At 47.6% G+C, this 21,987-nt stretch overlaps 2 protein-coding genes and 1 long non-coding RNA gene across 9 annotated transcripts in view; 1 reads left to right on the top strand and 2 right to left on the bottom strand.

Annotated features, from left to right (window-relative positions):
* Positions 1 to 6: 6 nt before the first annotated feature.
* Positions 7 to 10,651, bottom strand: FN3K (fructosamine 3 kinase). 7 transcript variants are annotated; one of them, XM_027664097.1, is made up of 8 exons: positions 10,053 to 10,651; positions 9,138 to 9,346; positions 6,699 to 6,878; positions 5,530 to 5,681; positions 4,333 to 4,424; positions 4,020 to 4,102; positions 3,046 to 3,168; positions 1,798 to 2,276 (listed from the first exon to the last, which is right to left on the bottom strand). In XM_027664097.1, exons 3-8 carry the CDS (start codon positions 6,843 to 6,845, stop codon positions 1,938 to 1,940), a joined length of 936 nt encoding a protein of 311 aa, XP_027519898.1. In that variant the 5' UTR covers positions 6,846 to 6,878; positions 9,138 to 9,346; positions 10,053 to 10,651; the 3' UTR covers positions 1,798 to 1,937. The 7 variants fall into 7 exon arrangements, with proteins under 7 accessions (XP_027519895.1, XP_027519900.1, XP_027519894.1 ...); XM_027664094.1 differs by lacking the exons at positions 9,138 to 9,346; positions 10,053 to 10,651 and adding an exon at positions 7 to 203 and having other exon boundaries at positions 1,934 to 2,276; positions 6,699 to 7,453; XM_027664099.1 differs by lacking the exons at positions 9,138 to 9,346; positions 10,053 to 10,651 and having other exon boundaries at positions 1,692 to 2,073; positions 2,188 to 2,276; positions 6,699 to 7,453.
* Positions 10,652 to 10,732: 81 nt separating this feature from the next.
* The window catches only part of WDR45B (WD repeat domain 45B), a 13,917-nt gene continuing 2,662 nt past the window's right edge, over positions 10,733 to 21,987 (top strand). Inside the window, exons 1-7 of the mRNA XM_027664092.1 lie at positions 10,733 to 10,988; positions 15,298 to 15,372; positions 17,092 to 17,193; positions 17,801 to 17,888; positions 18,410 to 18,504; positions 19,594 to 19,784; positions 21,339 to 21,424. Of these exons, the coding sequence (XP_027519893.1) occupies positions 10,922 to 10,988; positions 15,298 to 15,372; positions 17,092 to 17,193; positions 17,801 to 17,888; positions 18,410 to 18,504; positions 19,594 to 19,784; positions 21,339 to 21,424 (704 nt within the window). The 5' untranslated portion in view covers positions 10,733 to 10,921. The remainder of the gene's footprint in view (positions 10,989 to 15,297; positions 15,373 to 17,091; positions 17,194 to 17,800; positions 17,889 to 18,409; positions 18,505 to 19,593; positions 19,785 to 21,338; positions 21,425 to 21,987) is intronic.
* LOC113956991 lies at positions 17,187 to 19,629 on the bottom strand. The gene is made up of 3 exons (XR_003531041.1): positions 19,517 to 19,629; positions 19,230 to 19,346; positions 17,187 to 17,817 (listed from the first exon to the last, which is right to left on the bottom strand). It is a non-coding gene; the product is annotated as an uncharacterized LOC113956991 (long non-coding RNA).

Here is a 21,987-nt window from a genome sequence, read left to right as displayed (position 1 = left end):
GAACCCTGAAAGCTACAACTACAGCTCCAGTGACTGTACAGGAAACTCAGGGAGGCAGTCCAGCCTGGCCAGGGTGTCGGGAAGGCAGCTGCCCTTTCCTGGTATCCAGCAGCTCCATCCACACCCAAATACCTCATCTTCAGGCTCAAATTCGTTGAAACAAAGCACAGTCACCAGACACAGGCACACCAAACACCTGGTTTCTGCAAGGCAAGTGTTTTATTTGAGAAGAAGTTTAAGTTCACAGCAGTGTAATACAGGTGGGTTTGTTCACATCCATAAACCCCAGTGCACATGCACTCTGCTCTTTCCCAAACCTGGATCTTCCAGCCATCAGCTACAATTCCAGCTGTGTCCTAACTCTACTATTCCACTTTTCCACTGTTCCAGTTCTATTAAGTTTTATAACCAGCTGTGACAGATTCCCCCGATTCGAAGGAAGTAACAATTTTTCCCTATTTGTACCCTATTTACAGAGAACAAAGTGCATTGTTTTAAACTGCACCAACTACAACATCGAACTTTAAACTTTATGAAAGCTTCATAGCACAGCCATTTAAAGTGCAAAAAAGTCTAAACATATTCTAGCATTTTGAATATTATATTTTAGTACTTGTCACGACAACAGTCAGAAGCCTAAATAGTGAGGTCATTCTTAGCCAAATCTTATAACTCACATAAATATTTGTGGAACTGCACTTACTTTTACTTTCTTTACCACTTTCTCCCATTAAAACCCCCCAGATTCACTAATGTACTCTAGCTCACATCGTAACCACTGTCTTTGCTGGACAGTTTTCTCCCCAAATTCCCACTGCCCACATTTTCTGTAAAAATAAAGCAGTGAGGGGCAATAAAACCCTTACAAAGCCAGTGGATTTGACACTGTTCCTTCCATAACCCAGCAGGGGCACAACAGACCAGCTTTGCCCACTGCACCTCATCTTCTAAAACTGAAAATACATCAAGCACTGACCAGCCCAGCAGCCACAGGTGCTTCTTGTCACCAAAATATGGAGCTCCCCTCCCACATTTTGCTGTCTTTTTACAAAGTTATTTAAATATGTTACTATTGTAGTACAACACACTGAAATATCACACTAAACCTATGAAATGTTATCAAACTCGGGTGCCAACAACCCACTTCTGATCATACAGTTAATTACCAAGGAACTAGACATCCTTTTTCAGGAAATACCACTGGAATTTCAGTTCTCACAGCAAGAGAAAAACAAAAGCCTGAGAGTAAATTACATTAAATATTAGAAATATTATTAATTACATATGTTTGCAAGTGCAGCCAAAGGGCCTCGTCTGCTCCTTAAATCAAAAAGAGAATGTTTTCAGATTCACAGAATCTGATTGGAACTTTGGATTAGGACAATTGGCATGGGGAAGGAAAGGAAAAGGGAAGACTACAGAAATATTCATGGGAAAAGGGACAGGAACACAGACAGAAAAGCAAACAGAACAGTAAGGAACTCATTGTTACTTCCAGCACCACAGTCCCACAACTGTAGCTCTCCATAACAAACTGCTGATGGAGCAGCAGGAGTGGGAAGATGCTGCTGTGGAACAACTGGGGGAAAACAGCAGCTGTGAGGTGAGAGAGCAGAGTCAGGCTGACTGTCCTGCTGACTGTCTGTCCTGCTGACTGTCCTGCTGACTGTCCTGCTGACTGTCCTGCTGCTTTTACAACCCAGTGGGGCATCCACAAACAGTACAGCCCTTTCCTTCAGCAGGGGAGGAATCTGTGCTGGGAAACTAGTGCCCAAGTTAAAAATTACACAATTGCTCTTAATTAGTGAGGCTCAGAAGTGCATTAAGCCTATTCCATGTCAGGTGTTTCACCACCAATTCCGAGTTTGTGGTACTTTGGATGAGCAGGGGCTGCCCATTCCTAAGAGAATACGTTGGAATTTCTCAAACCTACCTGGTTACTTCAGGAGTTTTCTCATCATGTTTAGGGTAGAGCCCCTGTACCCCGTCCCGAAATGGTTCCAGTGGTTTATGTAATTAAAGAGCTGATACAGCTTGTTTCGTTTGTCAAATCCTGGAGCTTTGGGTATCTTGCTGTGATAGGCAGAGAAAAAAGAGCTGCTGAAGCCCCCAAACATCCCGGCAATGGCCAGTTCGAACTCCGAGTGGCCGTAGAAAGAGGCGGGGTCAAAGATAATGGGCCCGGAGTCGTCCTCAGCCACATTCCCCGCCCACAGGTCCCCGTGCAGGAGAGAGGGGACAATTTCCACATCACAGAACATTTCAGGAATCTTTGGCTGAAAAAGGACAAGCAGGCAACAGTTAAAGAGTTATGAAGAAAATATTACATAAAATAAAGTACTGTAGGATGTAAGAGTCTGAGCTGGTCAAATGCTGCCCCCATGGAGTGCCTGGGAAGTTGATGGCTACAAGCACAAACCTGAACTGCCAGTAATAAATGTTCTGGGTTTGTTCTTGACAGAGCTTAGCAAAGTATTTATCACAGTCTAGTACCAACACCTAATACTAATGTATTATTTCTACACGTGGATAGTGTTGGCTGTCAGAGAAATATAAAATAAATGTCGTTTAAATTAAAACATTTCAGTGGCAAAAATGGCAGCAGTAAAACATCTACACCACTGAAGCAGAATTAAAGAATAAATTTGTGACGTGGAGCTTGCAGAGGAACACATCCCTGGTGTTCCCTGAGTGCTGCATGGAGTGTGGCCTGACCCAGCCTGGCTGTGAACCTGGACCATGTAAAAAAAACCTGTCCAGGCAGAAGAATCTCACCCAGTTCGTAACACCAAGCTCTTAGATTGGATTTAGCATCTTATCATTATCAGAAATAAATGTCAGTACTGAATTACAGGTTTATTTTCACTATCTATAAAAAATGAAAGAGCAACAGGAATCCTGTCCAGCTGACAGTGTTGTTGGACCCACTGTCCACTCACCACTGCTCATGCTAAGCAAGGTAAATCTCTTATAAAACACCTTTACAAACCCACTGATGCACATTTTCTGACGTTCTAAACAACAGATTTAAGACATGGTTCATACTTTCAGCTGTGACCAAAGTTCTCTGGCTTCTCTGTCCCCATAATCCCTTTCAATCATATCCAGCTGAGCCTGGAGTCGGTGGCGGATGAAGAAGGATGGCCAGTCACTCTGCCACTCATTCACCTGGAAAATCCAGCACAGAGGTTTGTGACACCCAATTTTAATACATGTGCAGTCAGAGCTGATAATAGCTACAGATCCATGTTTGATGATCACACAATGGCCTGGACCATGTCAGTGTGACCAATGCACAGTGTCCTGAGGTGCTCTGTTGGTTGTTCTTTTGGGAATGCTGCTCTCTCCCACACTTAGGTGGGGCTCTCTTTAACATGAGACAGAAGTTGAGGTTCTGGCTATTTTCATACAGTCCCATTTTCTTAATGTATTTTAGAAGGGCACTTCCTGGTAAGATCACGTCTGTTGTTCCATATCATGTTTCAAACCTTTCCAGAAATGCAGAAATATTTGTTCATTTTTACCGGGTAACTCGTTTCTAATTTGGTGAAAAGTTGTATTTAGCAAAGAGTTTGAGATATTGAAAGTTCAATCAGTTAAGTCATAGAATGAAATCCTGGCATGTGCAGAGCCAGAAAATGGTGGAATTATCTCTGAGAGCCCTTTCCATGTCTTATGTGACGTGTTACATGACGAGGCTCTCCTAAAGCAGTGGGGTTTGCCATTTGAGATCCATATAGCAGGGGGTGAATAAAAACAAAATCAAGGCATGGTGTGGGAAGGGACACTGATTTGATTGAGTATCACCAAGCTGAAGAGCCACCCCATCATTTCAAATTCTCACTCCATCCACCATGTGCTGGCCACATGCTCTGCACCAAGGCACACGTGTTGGACAGTCCTTGTGTTCCCCTGGGCAGGATGGAACAGGGAAAGCAAAGCTGGAGGCCAATGGAACAAGGAGTTTCCAGACCTATCCAAGTGCCTGTCAGCTCTCCCAGCCATGGAATGTACCATACCTGTGCTATGTAACCACAGCAGGTGGCTGTGTGGAATCCAAACTTATCCACGTACTGGGACTCAGAGTGACCGGCTCCTTTTCCTACAAAATAAAATAAATATTAGGGGCTCTTACATGGTGAAGTTTGCAAACACAGACCTTAATTTCAGGGAATAGGCAGACAAAATAACTTTAAGCAGGACAGGAGGGACATAGCTCACAAAACTGTTCCATTATTGACTTCAATTATCATTAAAATTATAATGCAACACTGCACCACAGCCAAAGGAATTGCTCCCTTTTTGGTTTAGTACATGACATCAATACTCTACCAATTGTGCTTCCCTCACTCCTCAGCTTCTCTCCAAGTTTCCTGTTATAAAGATGAAGCTCTGCTATCTGCTCTCCCAGCTTTGAGGAATATCTGTAAGATCAAGAAAAGCAAAATTAAACTGGAAGTAGACAAGTAACAGGGGAAAAAAACCCCTCAATTAAAAACCCCCCAAATAAATAAGGATATTTTTGGCAAACATAGAACCTTAATCAACTTCACAAGCACATAACAGGCAAATGACTTAACAACAGCCCTGAAGACACAGGCTGTAACAGATAATAAAATGGACATAAGTCAATGTTCTTGCAAGAAAGGTAAATAGAGCACAAGGTGGTATAAACAGGAGCAGAGAGGGCAAAAGAATCAGGGGCTCTTCCTTATCAGCCCCACTATCAGCTGAGGACAGAACATGGTACCAACTATTGGGCTTTATCCTTCCAGATCAGCTGAACAGCAGTGGGAATGGTAAATCTGGAAAGAAGCCAAAGGCAGGGACTGAGTCAAGGTTGCTTAATGCTGAAGACAGACAACTAAAATCCAGTTAAATATTCCACAGGTCCCTTAACAGCAGCTGCAGGGATGCCAACTAACTTCTTCTAATGCCCAGAATAGGGAGAAAATAATGGGTTTAAAATCACGGTCAAGAGGACTGAGGACAGACTTTGGAAAATCCTTCCTAGGAACAGTGGGATGGATTGGAATGGACTATTTGAGGAGGCTGTGGAATTGCCAGTATTGTCCCAATAAAAATATACAGGCTGGACAAACAGCTGCCAGAAGAGGCATGACAGTGTTCCCAATACGGGCCCAGGATGCATCAGTGAACTCCTGAAACCCTGTTTTCAAGAACATGTGACCCCTGAATTCCATGTTCAGGTTGGCTGACAGATGAAATGGAACTTCATGTCATCTTAACTTAATCATGATTTAAATCATACTGGAAGATTCTACTGAGAGAAAAGACCTGAGCAGCCTGGAGGGTTAAAGAAACCTGATGAGCTGGGAAAAGAAACTCCATGAAAAATCTCATGAGAGAAAAATGGACCAAAATCATCTGTAACAAACGCAGATGTCGACAGAGAGAAGCTCCACCTGTGAGAGATCAGAGCAACTCTGCTCATGAAGTTTTCTGACTGACTGCAAGACATACAAAAACATACCCCAAAACACAGTACAAAGAGATGTATGGACATACTTGCTGAGGTGCTTCATCTTCAGGTACTCCATGGCAAACATTGCTCCTCCTCCAGGCAGGTCAATCACTTTAATGGGCTGAGGAACTCTCACAGTCTTGGTTTTCTGGATCGCTTCCAAACTTGCCATTTCCCCTTCAAACATTGTTCTAGCCTGTCAAGGAATAAGAATATCCCTGGGCTAAACTATGGATGTCTGCAATGAGTTACTTTGGAAAACAACAACCCCTTTACAGACTGAAAAGGAGTTAATTCCTCTTCATAAAAGGACAGAGCTGCAGCAAGGCTTCAGTTCACACAGGGAGACTTGAGTGCCTTAATCCTAACTTCTTTTCTTTCCTAAATTCATTCCAGAGTAGTAGGATACGTCACATTTCACCCTGATTTCCAGCTGCTTATGGAAACACCAAACTACTTGGATATAACAGCACCTCTGAGGATAATGCCCAAGACCTACTCCTCCAAAACCCCAAGTAGCCACTGCTAAATGAGGTAAAAGACTGAACCCTTAAACTGGTTTTCCTTTCCCCAAGGTCAACAGCCACTGATGGGGATGAGAGCACTCAGCCTGTGCTTTGTGGTTTTGAAGCAAAGCTGCTGTTCTTCACAGCAGTTTAGGATGGTTTTGATATTGATAATGCAAATTTCTGATGCACTGCGGTGTTAGAAAGAGCAATTGAGTATTCATTTAGTAATAGAAAAGTCACAGAGTTTGGCCTGAAGAATTTTACTTCTGGAAATGCAAAAAGCAACGGGGACGTTTGAACCCCCTGTAGCTTTAAAGATAATACGTGAGTTTTAGCACTGGCCCCTGTTTGCTCCCTCCCACTATTGATCCTCCCAGCTGGAACATGGAAAAGAGCACAGCGAATGCAAAGTCAGCTCTGGGCTTTTCCAAACTCCAAGCACCACAATGACAGCTTTGTGCGTGGCCTCCTTTTTGCAGGAATTGCCACGAGGGTGAGGGTTATCACGTCGCACTACACTGCATTTCACACTAACCAAACCTGCTGCACTAATACTGGATATAAAACAGATACAGCTTTTAAAAGATCACTGAAAGCTGGAATAATTAAAAGTCAGCCTGAAAGTGCAAAACTCCGAATTGTTTACAATGAAAACCTCTCTACAATGCAACCATAGGAGCAGTCAAAGATCTGCTGGCACTGACCTGAGGTTTGTGGTTGATTTTGACGAACACCCGCCCTCTGTCTGTCTCATACGTTTGGCCCTGGCTGATACATCCTCCCCCCGAGCTGCCCACGGCCTTCAGAATGTTGGTGTTCAGCTCTGCCTTCAGGATTTTCTCCATGGTCATTCCCGGGCTGCTGCAGCCGCTCTCCTGTTAAACCTGCTGCGAAACAGGATTAAAGGTCTGGGTCCTTCTGTCACCGTCACTCTGAGGCAGGAAGGGCCCACCCACCACGGGAAAAATAAATGAGCGGCTAAAAAAATTAGCGAATCCAAGCAGAACGTTTCAAAACGCTTTCCTCGCCGTGGGCTTTTATGGCTATACGCGAAAAGCAAAGATCTTTAGAAACGTTTGAAGAATAAAGCGGAGAGGTTTATTCTAGGAGAGGTGGGTCCTGGGCCCTCTCAGCGGTGCCGGAGCTGCTGGTATTTGTAGTTTGGAGCCGCTCTAAAGCTCCGGGATCGCCTGTGGAAGGACCATTTTAGGCCAATCCACTAGAGGGAGGCTGAAGGCAACCTCAGGAATGGCCACGGGCGCTGGGCCGGGGGGATGCGGTGCGAAATCCACAGCTGCGCCTCAAAAGGGTGTGATTAAATCGCTGGTCCGCCGGGCAGGGAGGGAGGAGGAGGAGGAGGATGAGCCGGGCAGGGACCCGGCGAGAGACACGGTGGGGTCTGTCCCCGCTATGAAGGGGGGCTGTGCCCGCTGTCATGAGGGTCCGTCCCCGCTGTGATGTGAGGGCTGTGAGGGAGGGCTGTCCCTGGTCTGAGGGCTTGTCCCCACTGTGATGAGGGTCTGTCGTTCATCACAGTGTGATGGGAGGGTGTCCCCACAGCGATGGGGGGCTGTCTCTGCTGTGAGGGGGAGTCTGTAGCCGGTGTGAGGAGCTTCTGCCCCGCTGTGATGAGGATCCGTCCCCGGTGTGATGGAGGGCTGTCCCTACTATGATGAGGGGTCTGTCCCCGGTGTGAGGGAGGTCTGTCTCCATTGTGAGGGAGGGTCTGTCCCTGGTGTGAGAGGGGTCTGTCCCCACTATGATGAGGGGTCTGTCCCCACTGTGAAGGGTGGTCTGTCCCCATTGTGAGGGGGTCTGTGCCTGCAGGGCTGGGAGGCAGCAGCTGCTCCACACCCACCCGTGCACAAGCGCCCTGTGGCCCTCTGGACTCACAGCATCCAGACCAGAATTTTATATCTATATAGAAATATATCTATAATACCCAGACCATATTAAAAGTGCTTCTCAGGTTCTCAACTGCTAAATTAGCGCATCAGGAATTAGACCGACAGATGACAACATCTGCCTCTGCCGGTTCCTGCTGGTTTCTGCGGCTCCCTGGCAGCACCAAGGCACGAGAAGGGCTGGACTTTGCTGCACGGACTTTTCAGAAAGGAGGAGGAATTACCCAGGTGTAAAACCCCACACAGGTGATTCCGTGTGCCACACTGACTGTGGAGCTTAAGTTTAAGCAAAATGTTTTAATACACAGAATGTATCGATGAAGGTGATCGGATTTCTCTTCCTAAGCGTTTATTTTTCTGTTGTCATCAGTGAGTAGAGGGAAATGCTAATAAAAATGCTGTTCTAGTGGAGGATCATTAAACAGCAAAGGTGTTCGTTGTGAAACTGCTCTCAGTGAAAGAGTAGAAAAGGAGATGTTTTTCTCCCTTTCTTTCACTGCCATGTTCATAACATCAGAATATTCGTCCTTTAAGTTCAAGGTTCATGTTTGTGGTGTATTCTCTCACTTGATGTTTTTAAAGGGCAACACTGAAGAGCCTCATCCATACAAATATATTCTGCCTGCAGAACATTGCAGACGGATTTAAAACTGAGCTAATGGATCTGGGAAAAGGGGATTTAAGTTACCTTTCCTTTCCATCCTCCTCTTTTCACTCCCCTGGTCATGTTTGCCTAGAATATTCTCTAGTTTCACTTTTTTTTCCCCCCTCATGCAAAACTATCATGTGTCATAGTAGAAAGCAAATTATCTTGTCGAATTACCCGTTGCTTTAATTCACTGCCAGACTGGGACCAGTTAATTCACTGGAAGGCTTGACCTTGACTTATGGTGCTGATTCCTCAGAAAGAACTGGAGGGAGGGAGGGGAGTTCTCTGTACCGCTGCATATACCAGCAAGGTATACAGCACATACCCAGTAAGGTTTTGACCTATTACTGTATGTAATCAATTTGATAAAGGTTTAGGTGTGTTACTTAATACTTTGGGGAATTGTGGGTTAAATACTTATTTTTCTGTGAAAAACATATTAATTACATTTTATACCACTCTGCAAGAAAGTTCCAGGAGAAAAATGCCAAAGACAGTGTGGTAAAAGGAAAATGATTTGAAGAACACTATTTAAAAACTAAATAAATGAATGTTTCTGGAAAACAAATCCTTTCTTTAGAATAACTCACACCAAGTGTTCCATGTGTGAAGGGATCGTGTGACTCCTTCTCCTCAGGAACAACAATCCTTTGGAGCAGCTTCATCCCATTGTTGTCTTCCTATTGTTGTCTTCACTGCTGAGACACCACCAAGTTTCATGTCTGTGATGTTCCTCCTGGACCACAGATCTGTGAGTGTGGGAAGTCCAGCCAGTAAAATGCCAAAGTGATGCCAGGACCTGGAGCAATTAATGCATCAGCACTTAGAGAGAAGTGCCATCAGAACAAGTGTGCTCACAGTTACAGCCTAAATGGCAAAGCAAAGTGCAGCTGGAAGGAATTCCTGTGGGATCAAGCCCTGGGTGATCAGCAGGCTCCACCTCCTGGGCTGCCTGTGCTGGAATATTGAAACTACATCTCCAAACCCTAAGAACATGCCCAGAGCAGCTCCCAGGGGTTACACCTGAGTCTGAGACATCTAGACTTTGGGAGTGCTCTGGCTGTTTGCCTGGTGTCCGGGAGCAGGATGGAATTCTGTCCCTTGCATGCTGCTACTCGAGTTTATTTCTTCCAAATTATAATCTTGGCCTCCTCAGTCACCAGGCAGTGGTTTGGGCCCTCTCTGTGTGTGATGTGCAGGAAGAATGCCTGGCTGGAGGGAGCATTATGGATATGTGTGTGTCCCCAAGGGCAGAGTCTGTCCCTCCTGCCAGCCAGGATAAAGATGAGGTATAAAGGCTGGAGCAGCACTGCTCACTCCAGGCAACTCCTGCAGCAATCCCACATGGAGTACGGAAAGCCTGGGGCTGCAGCTGGACAGGGGAACATTTAAAAAAACCAAAGAGGGGCTTGTTGGTTCATACACCCAGTCTCTTGGCTGCCTGAGGAGACAAAGTCTTGTAAAGATGCAGTGTGATTATTGTATTTTATATATAGAAAAAATACTGTCACAGCTTGTCAGTGCAGAGCTCCAGGGCTGAGAGCTGAGGTCAATTCCCAACAGAGCCGGTCACAAACTGAGATACAACGTCAGGCACTGCCGGAGAAGGCACAGAAGGAGCACGGGAAGGAGGGGACACACCCGAGGGGTGGGGAATGGTTGGTGTTGGGGTGAGAACGCCCAGGCTGTGCTTCAGCTCATCCTACAGCCATGGAATAACTCCGATTGGAAGGGTCCTCCCCAGGCTGCCGGGTCTATTGTCTTGCTTGGAGTAAAATTCCTCCTGAACTCCACGCGGGGTGCTCAGGGCCTCGGGTGCTGAGAACTTCCACGTTTCCGAGGCGCATTTGTGGCGTCGGTGGTTGGGTCTGGGGTTTGGTTGGGTCTGAGGTTTTGTCAAGTCAGGGCATCCCAATTTCAGCGCGTTCCTACTGCAATTCTTCCGCTTTCACTCGTTTGATGGGAGAGTTTTCTACCAAACAGTCCTCCGGAGCTGGGAGGGGCCCGGGGGCTGCCCTGGGCCACCCATCCTCCCCTCTGACCCAGCGGTCACTCCTGGTCACTCCGGTCACTCCCGGTCCGTCCCCACCGCTCCCACCGCCATTCCCGCGCCGCTCGACTGCTCGGCGCTCCTCCGCGGGCGGGTGGATGCGCTCGGCGCTCGGCAGCGCCGCCTGCCGGGGCCGGAAGCAGCGTCCGGTCTGAGGCTGGGCCCGGCTCAGGCGGGCTCGGCTGGACTCGGCTCGGCTGGACTCGGCTCGGCTGGACTCGGACTCGGCCCAGCTCGGCCCGGCCCAGCTCGGTTCGGGCGGGCCCGCGGCGCCACCATGGTGTAAGGGGCGGCGGGCGGGGGCGAAGGGGCCGAGCCGGAGCCATGAACCTGCTCCCGGCCAACCCGCACGGCAACGGGCTGCTGTACGCCGGCTTCAACCAGGACCACGGTGAGGCGGGGCCGGGCCGGGGCTGCGGGCACGGGCGGCTGCGGGGACCGCCCGGGGTCGGGCTGAGGCCGGGGCGCCTCCCAGCAGCGGGCAGTGACCGGGGCTCGTCGGTGCCGGGTCCCGCTCGCCCCCCGGGGCTGCGGCGGGAGCGGCGGACGGAGCCGGGGAGGCCGGAGAATTTAATGGTTGTCCCGTTGTTTTGGCTCTGGCGCGGCCGTGTGAGCGCCCAGAGATGGGTGGGTGGGTGAGGGAGAGCACAAGGACAGGATTGTTGGGGCTGGTTGTGCTCGGCTGCCCCCGGAGTGTCGGAGCCTGAGCTCGGGGGTTGTTTGGGACTTGGATCTCTGAAAGGCGACTCAGAATGGCCTTTCCTCTGTGTGAGTACTTGACATTCAAACCCAGGGGTGTCACCGATTTTTCCTTTCTTTTTGCCTGCTTTGCATTTTAAAAGTCGTGGTTAACACTACTAATCACACTCAGGCAAGCACAGATGCATGTCCTGCTGCAAATCCCCACTGCATCCCTTTTCCCTGTGTTAGGGAAGGGAAGGCCTGCTCCAGAAAGGGGTGGCAGGTGCCTCATCTCTGCTTTTGCAAGACACAAATAGCACCAGCCTGATGAGTACGTGTCATTTTGGTGGAATAAGGAATAGAAGCTCATCATTTTGTAACATCCTTTTGCCTTAACAAATATTACTCTTGCCTAAGACAGTCTTGAAGCTTCTGTCATAGACTGCAGCTCTTTTACTTGTTGCTGACACTGTTGAAGTCGTGTGTAAACAGGAATTATTGTGTTGATTTTAGTCAAACACCTCTGGTCACATCTTGGCAGGAGCACATCAAGCTGGTGATGAGGTGTTAGTGTCTTTGCAGCTCTCTAAATGCTACTCCATTGACTTGAAAAGAACAGAACAGCCTGATTTTCAGCAGCTCTTGTCTTTGCAACAGAGATGGAAAAAGATTTTTGAGGATGAGCTGAATTTCAAATCTGCAGGGTCTGTAACAGAGTGGTGATATTTGGTGCTTGAGCTGTGATGGAACCGGGTTATACAGAGAGCTGTGTAAGAGAAAAATGCCTTTAGATCATTGTTTTAGTGTAAAACTTGATTGTTGCAAAGGCTTCCATAAATTTTGTAGCACTAGATGCAAAATAACCCCTTCTTTTTCTGAATAGACACATCCAAAGTACCATGAGGAATTTGTCTTGGGAATCTGAGAGCTGGCAGTGTTCACATCCCATCCAACCTCCCCTGGCCAGGCAATTGAGGGACAGTAAAAAACTTGAATTAAAAACACATTTGGCTTCCATTTGGCAGCTCCTGGAGCTGTTCCTGGTAGGAATGACGACGTTGGCACTGCAGGTGTCACACTGACACTTTATTAGTTTAGGGCAGGTGATGTTTGGAGAGCAGGGAGGAGGGAAAGCTCCTGCTTCCTTCTCCTTGCCAGGAATAGAACATGAGTCACTGGAGTGCTGGGGCTCACTCTGTGGGTGTCTCATGGATTGTCACAATAACCTAATTCCTTACCAATTTAACACTGGCCAATCCCACGAGGATGGGAGAGCAGGAGGAACCATCTGAGAAGTCTCTCGGGGCTTGAACCTCCCTGACAGAGCAGGGAGAAAGTTGCTCTGCCATGAGCCTCCCCCCTCCTGTTGGAGTGATGCCCTTTTTAGGTGGGGTGCCTTTGCCACTTTGGGGTTTTCAATTGAAACTGTAACACAAGGGAGTGGAAGGGCTTGTGGGTTGTGTGAGTACTCAGCCCGTGTGCTCCTGATTCCAGGCCCTTTTCCAATGCTTTCAGAGGACTAAAGTGCTTCTCAGAAATGAACAGACAAAACATCATCACAAGGGACCACCCCAGACAGTGCACCTGTAACTTGCTGACACTTTTCTCTTTTGTCACTGTGGCAGCCAAAAGCTGGTTTGAAAACTGAAGGGTGGGTTTGTTCTGTTGTTGAAACACGTGGCTGATGCATTTGCTCCTCTCCAGTGGGCTGGAAGGCTTCTCTGTAGGGCCCCCCAATGTTAGTAGGGCTCTGTGCTCTCTCTTGTGGCTTTGGACAACATTTGTTGTGCCAAGGAAAACCACCATGGCAGGAGCTTTGCCAGCTGTCATCGCTTCCCTGGGCTCCACTGCTGGACCTCAGACCCTGAATCCTGTGGGCTTCTCTGGGCCAAGGTACTGCCTTCAGCTTGTGGCATCTTCCAGGCTGGGCATTAATTTAACTCTTCTTTTTTCTGTGGATTTTGAGGAACAAAACTCCCTGTGGCCTCGCTGGCACTGCCAGCAGATATCACTTTGCTGAAGGAACGAGCACAGCTGCAGGTTGGGGCAATAACTCTGTAATAATGACATTTAAAAAAAGAAAATCTAAATTATCTTCTGTCAGTGGCACTTGGCCAGCACATCTGTCCCTTCCTGAGGTGGGAGGTCATCATCCATGGAAGGCAGTGAGCCTAAGGAAGTGTTGCCTCCTCTCAGCCCCCCCCAGCTCTCTCACAGAGAAGGGCTCACAAGCTGCAGCTGTCAAATTTGTGATCCCACTGGTAACACTGAGATCGGATGGGAATCCCTGAGCTCCAAAGCTGCTCCTGTAACCTGGGATTGAAGGAGGAGCAGGGATCTGCCTGTGTGTTTTTCTCTCCTGTTTGACTCAGGGGTTTCCGTGCCTGGGAGCTCCACATCTCTGTGGGTAGGGATGGAATCTCACCATTACTCACATCCCCACCTGCTGCTGGGTTGTCTCCCGTTAAAAATGGAGACATTCCCAAGGCACTAAAGCAGCCCACGCCTCAGTCATGAGCTGGGCCCTGCAGAAGCTGTAGAGGTGCTACGGGAAGGGTAAAGTCTGGGTGTGATTGCATCAGGAATGCTCCCTCTGGGTGGTTGGGAGCTGCTGGGATCAGCACAACTCCAGCCTTACAGTGCTCTCTTGCTACAGAGCAGCTTCAGCACCCTCCCCTTATCCTGGAAATACAACGTGGGGTTAGAAAACTGCTGCTGGAAAATGATTCTGTGGCTCAGCTGCCAGGAACAGCTCCTGTGCAGCTTTGCTTTATGCAGAGGGAAAGGTTTCCATTGCTGTTTGCTCCCTGGTTATCCCAGTAATGCCCTGCCCGGGGCAGCAGCTGGTTGAGCTGTGAGTTCAGAGCACCACACTCTGACAGGGCAGACCTGGGAGGGCACAAGGTGCAATGAGCAGGGGTCATGGAAAAGCCTATTTCAATATGGTTGTTAATCTTGCTGTAGTTATTATATTCTCATTAGCCACTCTCTGGGTGTGTTTATATATGTAAGGAACTTTAACCACTTAATTTATTACAACCTCTTGGACAGGGTGAAGCTGTACCTGGGAGTCCTTTGGGTTGAGGGAGTAGGTTTTTGTGGATTTTGTTTTCTTTCTCCACATGCTCTGGGATTTTGGGGGTATCAAGTTTGGGGAAGGGGTGTGTTTAGACAGAGCTCCTGTTTCTATTTGGGAGGTTCTAATCGTTGCAGTGCATAAGAATAGAACCAGAATAATTGGAACATCTGTTCAGTATCTCAAAGATCTTTAACTGGATTTTTGATACATTGCACACAAATTTTGTAGCAACCAACCTGCTGTCAGGCTGCTGCCAGTGACAGCAGCTGCTCCTTGGTGACTTGTCATTGCTCTGATTTCACACTGGCATTTCTTGGTACCAGTACCTGCATTCCCCCAGCAGGGGAAGGGCAGGACAGGAGACTGGTAGTTCAGTGGATTCCACTGAAGAGGCACGTGCATAATTCTGTAAGAAATTATTTTCCAGAGTGTTTTAATCTGGGAGTGTTTTAATCAGAGTGTTCTGGGTTGGACTTCAGCTACTGGCATGTCATGATTGGCATTAGCACAGTCTGAAAAGCTGTTTGAGAAGCTCTGTGCTCTGGAAACATCCACAGCAGAGTCATAATTGTGGGGTGAATTCAGATCTGTTGAGAAAGGAGAGGGTTTCCTTCATAATGACTGTTGGACCATAAACATTAAAATGCTGATTTCCTTCCCTCTGTAGCACATGGCATAGGATACAGGTGGGTTGGGAATAGGTTTCCTTTCCTTCCATTGTTTTCTTACCTGTCTGAAAACAATACCGAGACCTTTGCACCAGGCCAGAGAACAACTCCTGAAGGGCTTTCACTTGCATCACTAACAGAGCCTGTGAGTGCTTGAGTGTAACAATGCAGTTGTCAGTAATGCTCTCCTAACCCTCTGGCTCTTGCTTCCTTCTCGAGTGTACCTGGCAATTACTATATATATGTGTATATACATGTGCTTTTTACCACAGGATGCTTTGCATGTGGAATGGAAAATGGATTCCGAGTTTATAATGCAGATCCTCTCAAAGAAAAAGAGAAACAAGGTAAAGCACTTCCTTACTCCACCGTGCTGCTCTGGTTGGAAGCTCAGCCTCCTCCTTTTTTTTGTGACTGGTTCTTGCTCAGCTTTCACTGCTCCATCCCTGGAAAGCTTTGGATAAAGCCCCAGGAAGGGCAGCTCCTGCCCCACAGGGGCTCTCACTCGTGCCACTGCTCAGTCAGATGTCTCAGTGCTGTTAATTTGCACAACTGGCTGACGAGGGATTTGTCTCACCTATAACAGACTTGAGTTGGCTCTTGCTGATGTTTGTAGCCCTGAGGAGGAGAGGAGTTGGTTATCCCTGAGCAGGAGTCACTCCCTGCAGCAGTCATGCACCATCAGTAGTTGTTCCTTTCTCCTGTGGTGATCTGGATGATCCAGTGTGGCAGTAAAACTCCAGCCCTTTTCCTGGAGATCTGAGCATAACATTTCTCATACCCACAGTATTGTCTGCACTGAGAGCTCTAATACTCTACATCCTGCCTTCTCTGGATGCCTAAAAAATCTGGGAGGATCTTAATGCAGTAAAGCTACTCCCTCATGTTTGAACAGAAATCAGTAGATGAACTGTATTAACAGTGGGGCTTTTTTATCAGAAAGCAAACAAACCCAAGTCAAAATAGGGGAAACTGAAACCCAGCCGTGTGATTCTAACCCTAAATATAGAAGTGAGTTGCTAAACAGGTTTCCCAGCACTTCCAGCCTGTGGTGATAAAAGGGATTTAATAAGAGGAAAAATGTACTTAAATAAGCAATTCCTATGAAACCAGGCACACTTTCACTTTCTACTGCTGTAAAGGATTTTAGTCACTGTTCACGTGGCCAAAACTATTTTCTGCTCTGAACAGTAAATTCTTCCATAAGCAACATGCCTTGGGACTGTCACCTGTGACAGTGTGCTCAAAGGATCAGGACTCAGCCTGGAGTCCTGTGGAGTGCCTTGTCAAAACTCTCCCTGCCAGTAGCTCTGGATGGAGATAATTCCAGGACTCCTGTGGTGAAAAGTTTCTTATGAGTCAGATTGCTTTTTCCCTGTGGATTCTGAGCACTCCCACTGAACTGGCTGTGTAGGTACACACAGAGATCCTGTTCATCATTCCTGTAGATTTAAACCTGCCTGAGATGGTCCCAGCTGGAGTTGTCTATTTGATTGTTCTCTGTAACCCAACATGAAACCAAGTCTTAACTGTTGCAACCCCCTACATCCAGGAGTTCCATGATGTTCCCATCCAAGCATTGCCCCTCAGAACTGTGCAGATAATCATTCAGTGCTCTAACACAGATTCAGGACACATTGCACGCTCTCAAACTGTCCCACGTTATCACCTGTAAATATTTTAGGCCTTTTTGTCATGATGATAATCCCTTTTCATAGCAAAATGTGCCATCCTGCTTCAAATGCTTTATGGAGTCAAGAGGAGGATGTGGTGCAGAAGGGGGTAGTGTCCAAAACTCTTCAGGAAGGAAATACAGCACTCAGAAGTGCTGTTAAAGAAACCACAAGGGCTTATATGAAATCCAGGACTTTACTGCTCCAGTGTGAGGAACTTTCTTGGAATTTACCTCCTCTGGTTTTGAAGGGCAGCCAGGGTAGGAAGATGCTGTTCTTCTCAGGTGCCTGGGAGATGTGCTGGATAATATGAGCTTTTCTTGTAACAGAAGTAAAAACTAGATGGCCTTTTAACAGGTTCTGACGCTTCTAAATAAAATATTTGTCTTCCAGAGTTTGTAGAAGGTGGCGTTGGCCATGTGGAAATGTTGTTTCGTTGCAACTATTTAGCACTGGTGGGTGGAGGAAAGAAGCCGAAGTACCCACCCAACAAAGGTGAGCTCCAGGGAGGGACCCTGCAAACATCTTGGCCTGTGTGACACTGCCCAGAGCTCCCAAACCCACCGCCCTGGGCTGGCATCGGGTGTCCTGAAGGGTGAGGGGGATGTTGCAGCAGCTTTAAGTCACCGTAGTGCAGGGAGTCACACCACTGCTGTGGCAGCAGGAACAGGCTGGTACCTGCAGTGACAGGTCTCAGAGACCCCCTGACCTTCTCATGGTGAGCTTTGCAAGGAGGCTCCGTCCCAGCAGCCTGAGGGGGAACCTCCCTGGCTGGAAAGATTTGTAAGAAAATATGCTACTTTTTTCCAACTGCTGCATTTTTTCTTTGATAACCTTCAGAGCAAACAAAAAAAAAAGCTGCTTTTCTTTAGAAAGTTGTATTTTTATTGTCATTTTTTGTGGTTGGAGTTTGCAGCTCCTGCCTGCTCGAGGGGGTTGATATGTGGTGGCTCAAGACCTGGTTTGCAGGGTGTCCCATCTGCTCAGCCATGGGGTGCCCCTCTTGGTCAGCCTTCTGGGGAACTGGAAGTTGTTATCAGGGAGACAGTGTGGATCTTTGGATCTGCCTTCATGGTTTAACACAACCTCTGCACTGTTCTAGTCATGATCTGGGATGACCTGAAGAAGAAGACTGTCATTGAGATTGAGTTTTCTACAGAAGTCAAAGCAGTGAAGCTGCGAAGGGACAGGTGGGTGAAACAGGGGTCCAAAAGCTAAGGGTGGCTTTGTGCTCTTGTTTCCAGCTGCTTGTAGAGAGAAAAAGATCCTGCTGTAGCCTCAGCAATTACAGGTGAAACAGGCTTTTGGGGCAAGTGTTGGGTGTAAACAGATCACAGGCTGAGTATACTGGGATGTGAAACCTTGGTGAAAAGCCTGTGAGACTTCCCAGCCCCCTAATGCAGGGAAATGTTCTCCTGTGGCTCCTGCTGGCTGCTTTTCTGGGTCTGGAGGAGTGTGAAGGGAATTCCTGCAGCTCCCTGGAGCAGGAGCAGCTGTGAACAGCTGGAGCCTGTGTGTGCGTGGGCGGAGGGGCTGGATAAAAGTCCTTATGGCTTATCCTTGTGTGGGTTTTGCAAGGCTGGGAGTCTGTTGCGGGGGAGGGCAGGAAGAACATGGCTGTTAAATCACTCGAAAGCCTTTGCAGTCTGAATGAATGTCTGTGTCCCTGTTTTACCCACCCCAAGTCCCAGGAACTTCTGCTCTGTTTCAGAATTGTGGTCGTCTTGGACTCGATGATTAAAGTTTTCACGTTCACACACAATCCCCACCAGCTGCACGTCTTTGAAACCTGCTACAACCCTAAAGGTTAGTTCTACACGTGGGCTGGGGGATGGAAACAAGTTTATTCTGTTCTTGACGTGCCATTTATCTTCAGCTGCCTCACTCAGTTCTTCAGAAGTCATTAAACACTTGCTGCACTGCAGTTGTGCCCTTTGGAGATGCTTTTGTTTATAAAATGGTTATTAGAATTTATAAAGACTTGGCCCAGAAAAGCTGTTTCCTGCACTCATGTTACAGATGTGATTTCTATAAGAGCAACACACTTCCTTCTGTAAAGAACATGGGAACTGGATGTATTTTGTGCTGAAAGCTTAATGATAAACACAAAGTGCATCATTGCAAACACTTTGACAGTGCCACACCATGGAACAAGGGCTGCTGGCCGTGCTCAATGGATGGGGAGGATCAGCTTGGACGTCAGGAGGGTTTCTTCTCCACCAGGAGGTTATTTGGGATTGGGAGTCCCCATCTTTGGGACTCTGGAGCAAACATGGAATGCAGCTCCAGCCCCCTGACTGACTGTGACAGGCAGGGGATGCAGGAGAAGGAGGTTGTTTGTTGTGCTGAAGTTGCAGGAATTCATTTGGCATCAGCAGAACATGTGGGATTGGTGTGATTTACCTTAAATGGGCCACAAAATATTACAAAGGAAAAAGTGCCAGTGCTGTAAGAACCAAGTTCAAACAGGAATTACTAATAATCATCAGGCTGGAGCAGAAACTCAGATATCACCTCTGATAAACTCTTACCCTTTCTGAGCCACTAAGGAGACTTAATAACTTCTTTTTTAAATGGCTTTGATGTGATGGACTGATGGAGCTGATCTCTGAAAACACCCACATTCTGGATAACCACAGCTAGAAAACCTTGAAATAAAGTGATAGGAGCAAGTTAAAATTATGCTACTCCCCTGCTTTGCTGTGCTCTGCACTAATGGATGGGTCATGTTTTGGGATCCTGCACCAGCCACTCAGATGAGATTCTGATTTGCTCCATGTCTGTTTGCTTATTGTGAAATTACTGGTATTTTAGAAACTTACATTTGAAAACATTGGTTTATGGAAATGATCCAGTTATTCTCTTTTTTTTTTTTTTTGTGTGTGTGTCTTTCAGGTCTCTGTGTCCTTTGTCCAAATAGTAATAATTCTCTTCTTGCATTTCCTGGGACACACACTGGGCACGTGCAGATCGTGGATTTGGCCAACACGGAGAAGCCTCCCGTGGACATCCCAGCCCACGAAGGAGTCTTGAGCTGTATTGCTTTAAACCTGCAGGGAACAAGAATTGCAACAGCATCAGAAAAAGTAAGAGTGATGTCCCTGCCTCTGACCTACTGTGTGTTCCAGTGTCACAAACAGGAAGTCACATCCTTCGTAGGAAAGACAGAGAAACACCTACCGGGGAAATTTGTCACTGGAATGTGCATTCCCTTCATCTTCACTGCCCCTCTGGGATCCCCAGACACCAACAGCCAAGGGCTGTGCCTGAGGTAGTGCTTATGTTTTAGCTGACTGGAGCAGTGACTCTTCAGTGACAGAAGCCTGGCCCAAGCAGCTCACAGCTTTCATGTGTTCTTCAACAGATACTGTTAATTTTTTAAAAAAGCAGGGGGAGAATCTTATTTGTATTCATTCACCTTTATTATTTTCTGCTTAAACTCACTTCACACCCACTGGCTAAAGAAATGCTTGCAGATAGGTCTGTCCTGCCAGAGGGCTTTGTTCTGCCAGGGCTTAACCCCTGGTGCAGAGCAGGAGGGGGTGGCTGCCCCCCTCCTTCTGAAATGGTGTGTGCACCCCTGTGGGACTAAAGAGCACAACACACTGACAAAAACCTCAGGTTAGGGTGCAGCTCAAATGGTGACAGACCTGCCCTCTCCCTGGGAACCCCTGGGAGGGCTGCCAGGGCCCTTCATCTCCTAAAGGGATGTCAGGCAGATGGACCCATCTCCCTGAGGCAAGAGGAGCACTCGCTGCCTTCTTCCACTCAAATGAAAGGAGTTTCTCAAGGAAAAACCAAATGAATCCAACAAGTCTCTCCTTTGAACAGTTTCTACTGCCCAGCCTGTCACTCAACCAAGTTAAAAAAAGAAAATGCAGCCACAGTCTCTCCTAACTAAGCTTAATGGCTGTGTGTCTTCTAAACACAGTTCTTAAAGCTGCCAACTCCATTGCTGAGTAGACTCATTATCTGCTGCATTTGTTTTGTACAGAGAAAAAAAGTTCAAACAGCTTTTATTTTCCAACCAAACTAGGGAGTCTGAGCACAGTCAGCAAACATCCCAAGCCTGTCTCTTAAATCAAAACTAAGCTGAGTTTACCAAATCTTTCTCTGCTGGGTTCTGTTACCTCCTGGTGTGTGACTGGAGAGCTGAGCTGTTAACCAGGCATATAACAGGACTGCAGGTGATGATGGACAGCCTCTGAATTAATTCAAAGACAAGTCAGCCACAGCCTGATTATAATTTGTGGGAAAGAATTGCACAGTAGCACTGAAAATGGCAGCACTGACTGAGGGAGCAAGGCAGAAGTGAGTCCCAGAGCCTGGGCACACTCCAGGGTCTGCCAACCAGGGCCAGGGCTGTGCTGGTGCTTTAGAACAGAGCTGAAAGAAACTTGTGAGTTGAGGAGCCAAGTGCCAAGGTTGTGCACCACAGCACTGTAACACTGTGGAGCTGGTGTGGGGGCAATCAATGTTCTTCCCCAAAGTTAAAACAGGTTCTCAAATCTAGCAAGAAGAAAACCCCCAGAGGTGTGTGCAGGGACATATTGGTCAGACAGACAGAGTTTTAGGCTGCATTCACAGATGTAAAGAGAATCTTCTGCCCTTCCTAATACAAGGCTTGATTCCTTTTCAAGGGGACCCTTATAAGGATATTTGATACTTCATCAGGGCATTTAATCCAGGAGCTACGTCGAGGATCACAGGCAGCCAACATATACTGGTATGTCCAATGTACTGGGATGTTCAGGTGCTGTGCTGAGCACAGATGTGCTTCCTGGGCACACAGAGCCCTCCTGGCACTCACAGGGCCCAGGGCTGCTCTGGGCTCACTGCTGGGAGGTGTGTGGAGCCTGGCACAGGGGCTGGGACAGAACCGTGTGTGGTGCCAGGCTGTGCCTCTGCCCAGCACAGGTGGGAGCTGGGGATGCTGAACTTACACCAACTCTGGGAGGGCCCTGATGCACTTGAACACTGCCCAGGGACTGGAGAGCTTGGGGCAGGGTGGGGCTTCACATCCTGCTGTGAGGGGAGTGCCCAGGACAGAGGTGTGACTCTGCCAGGAGCAGGGAAACTCCCCCTCCTCTTCCAAGCCCCATCTGGGGTAGGAATGTTACACATTTTGCCCACTCCTTGGAGCAGAGCTCCTTTTCTTCCAGAAGTGTCAGAGTGGCCCACACCCATGGTGTCCATGTCAGGGTCCTGCTGCTCCTGCCACTCCAGACCCTGTTCCAGTGCAGGCTGTTCATCCCAAGGCAGCCCTGGATTGGGGGATTTGGGCTGTTC

The sequence above is a fragment of the Corapipo altera genome, unplaced genomic scaffold, assembly GCF_003945725.1.
Source record: "Corapipo altera isolate COAL_440 unplaced genomic scaffold, ASM394572v1 122, whole genome shotgun sequence".
Taxonomy (NCBI): Eukaryota; Metazoa; Chordata; class Aves; order Passeriformes; family Pipridae; genus Corapipo; species Corapipo altera.
This window is presented reverse-complemented; position numbering and strand designations above follow the sequence as displayed.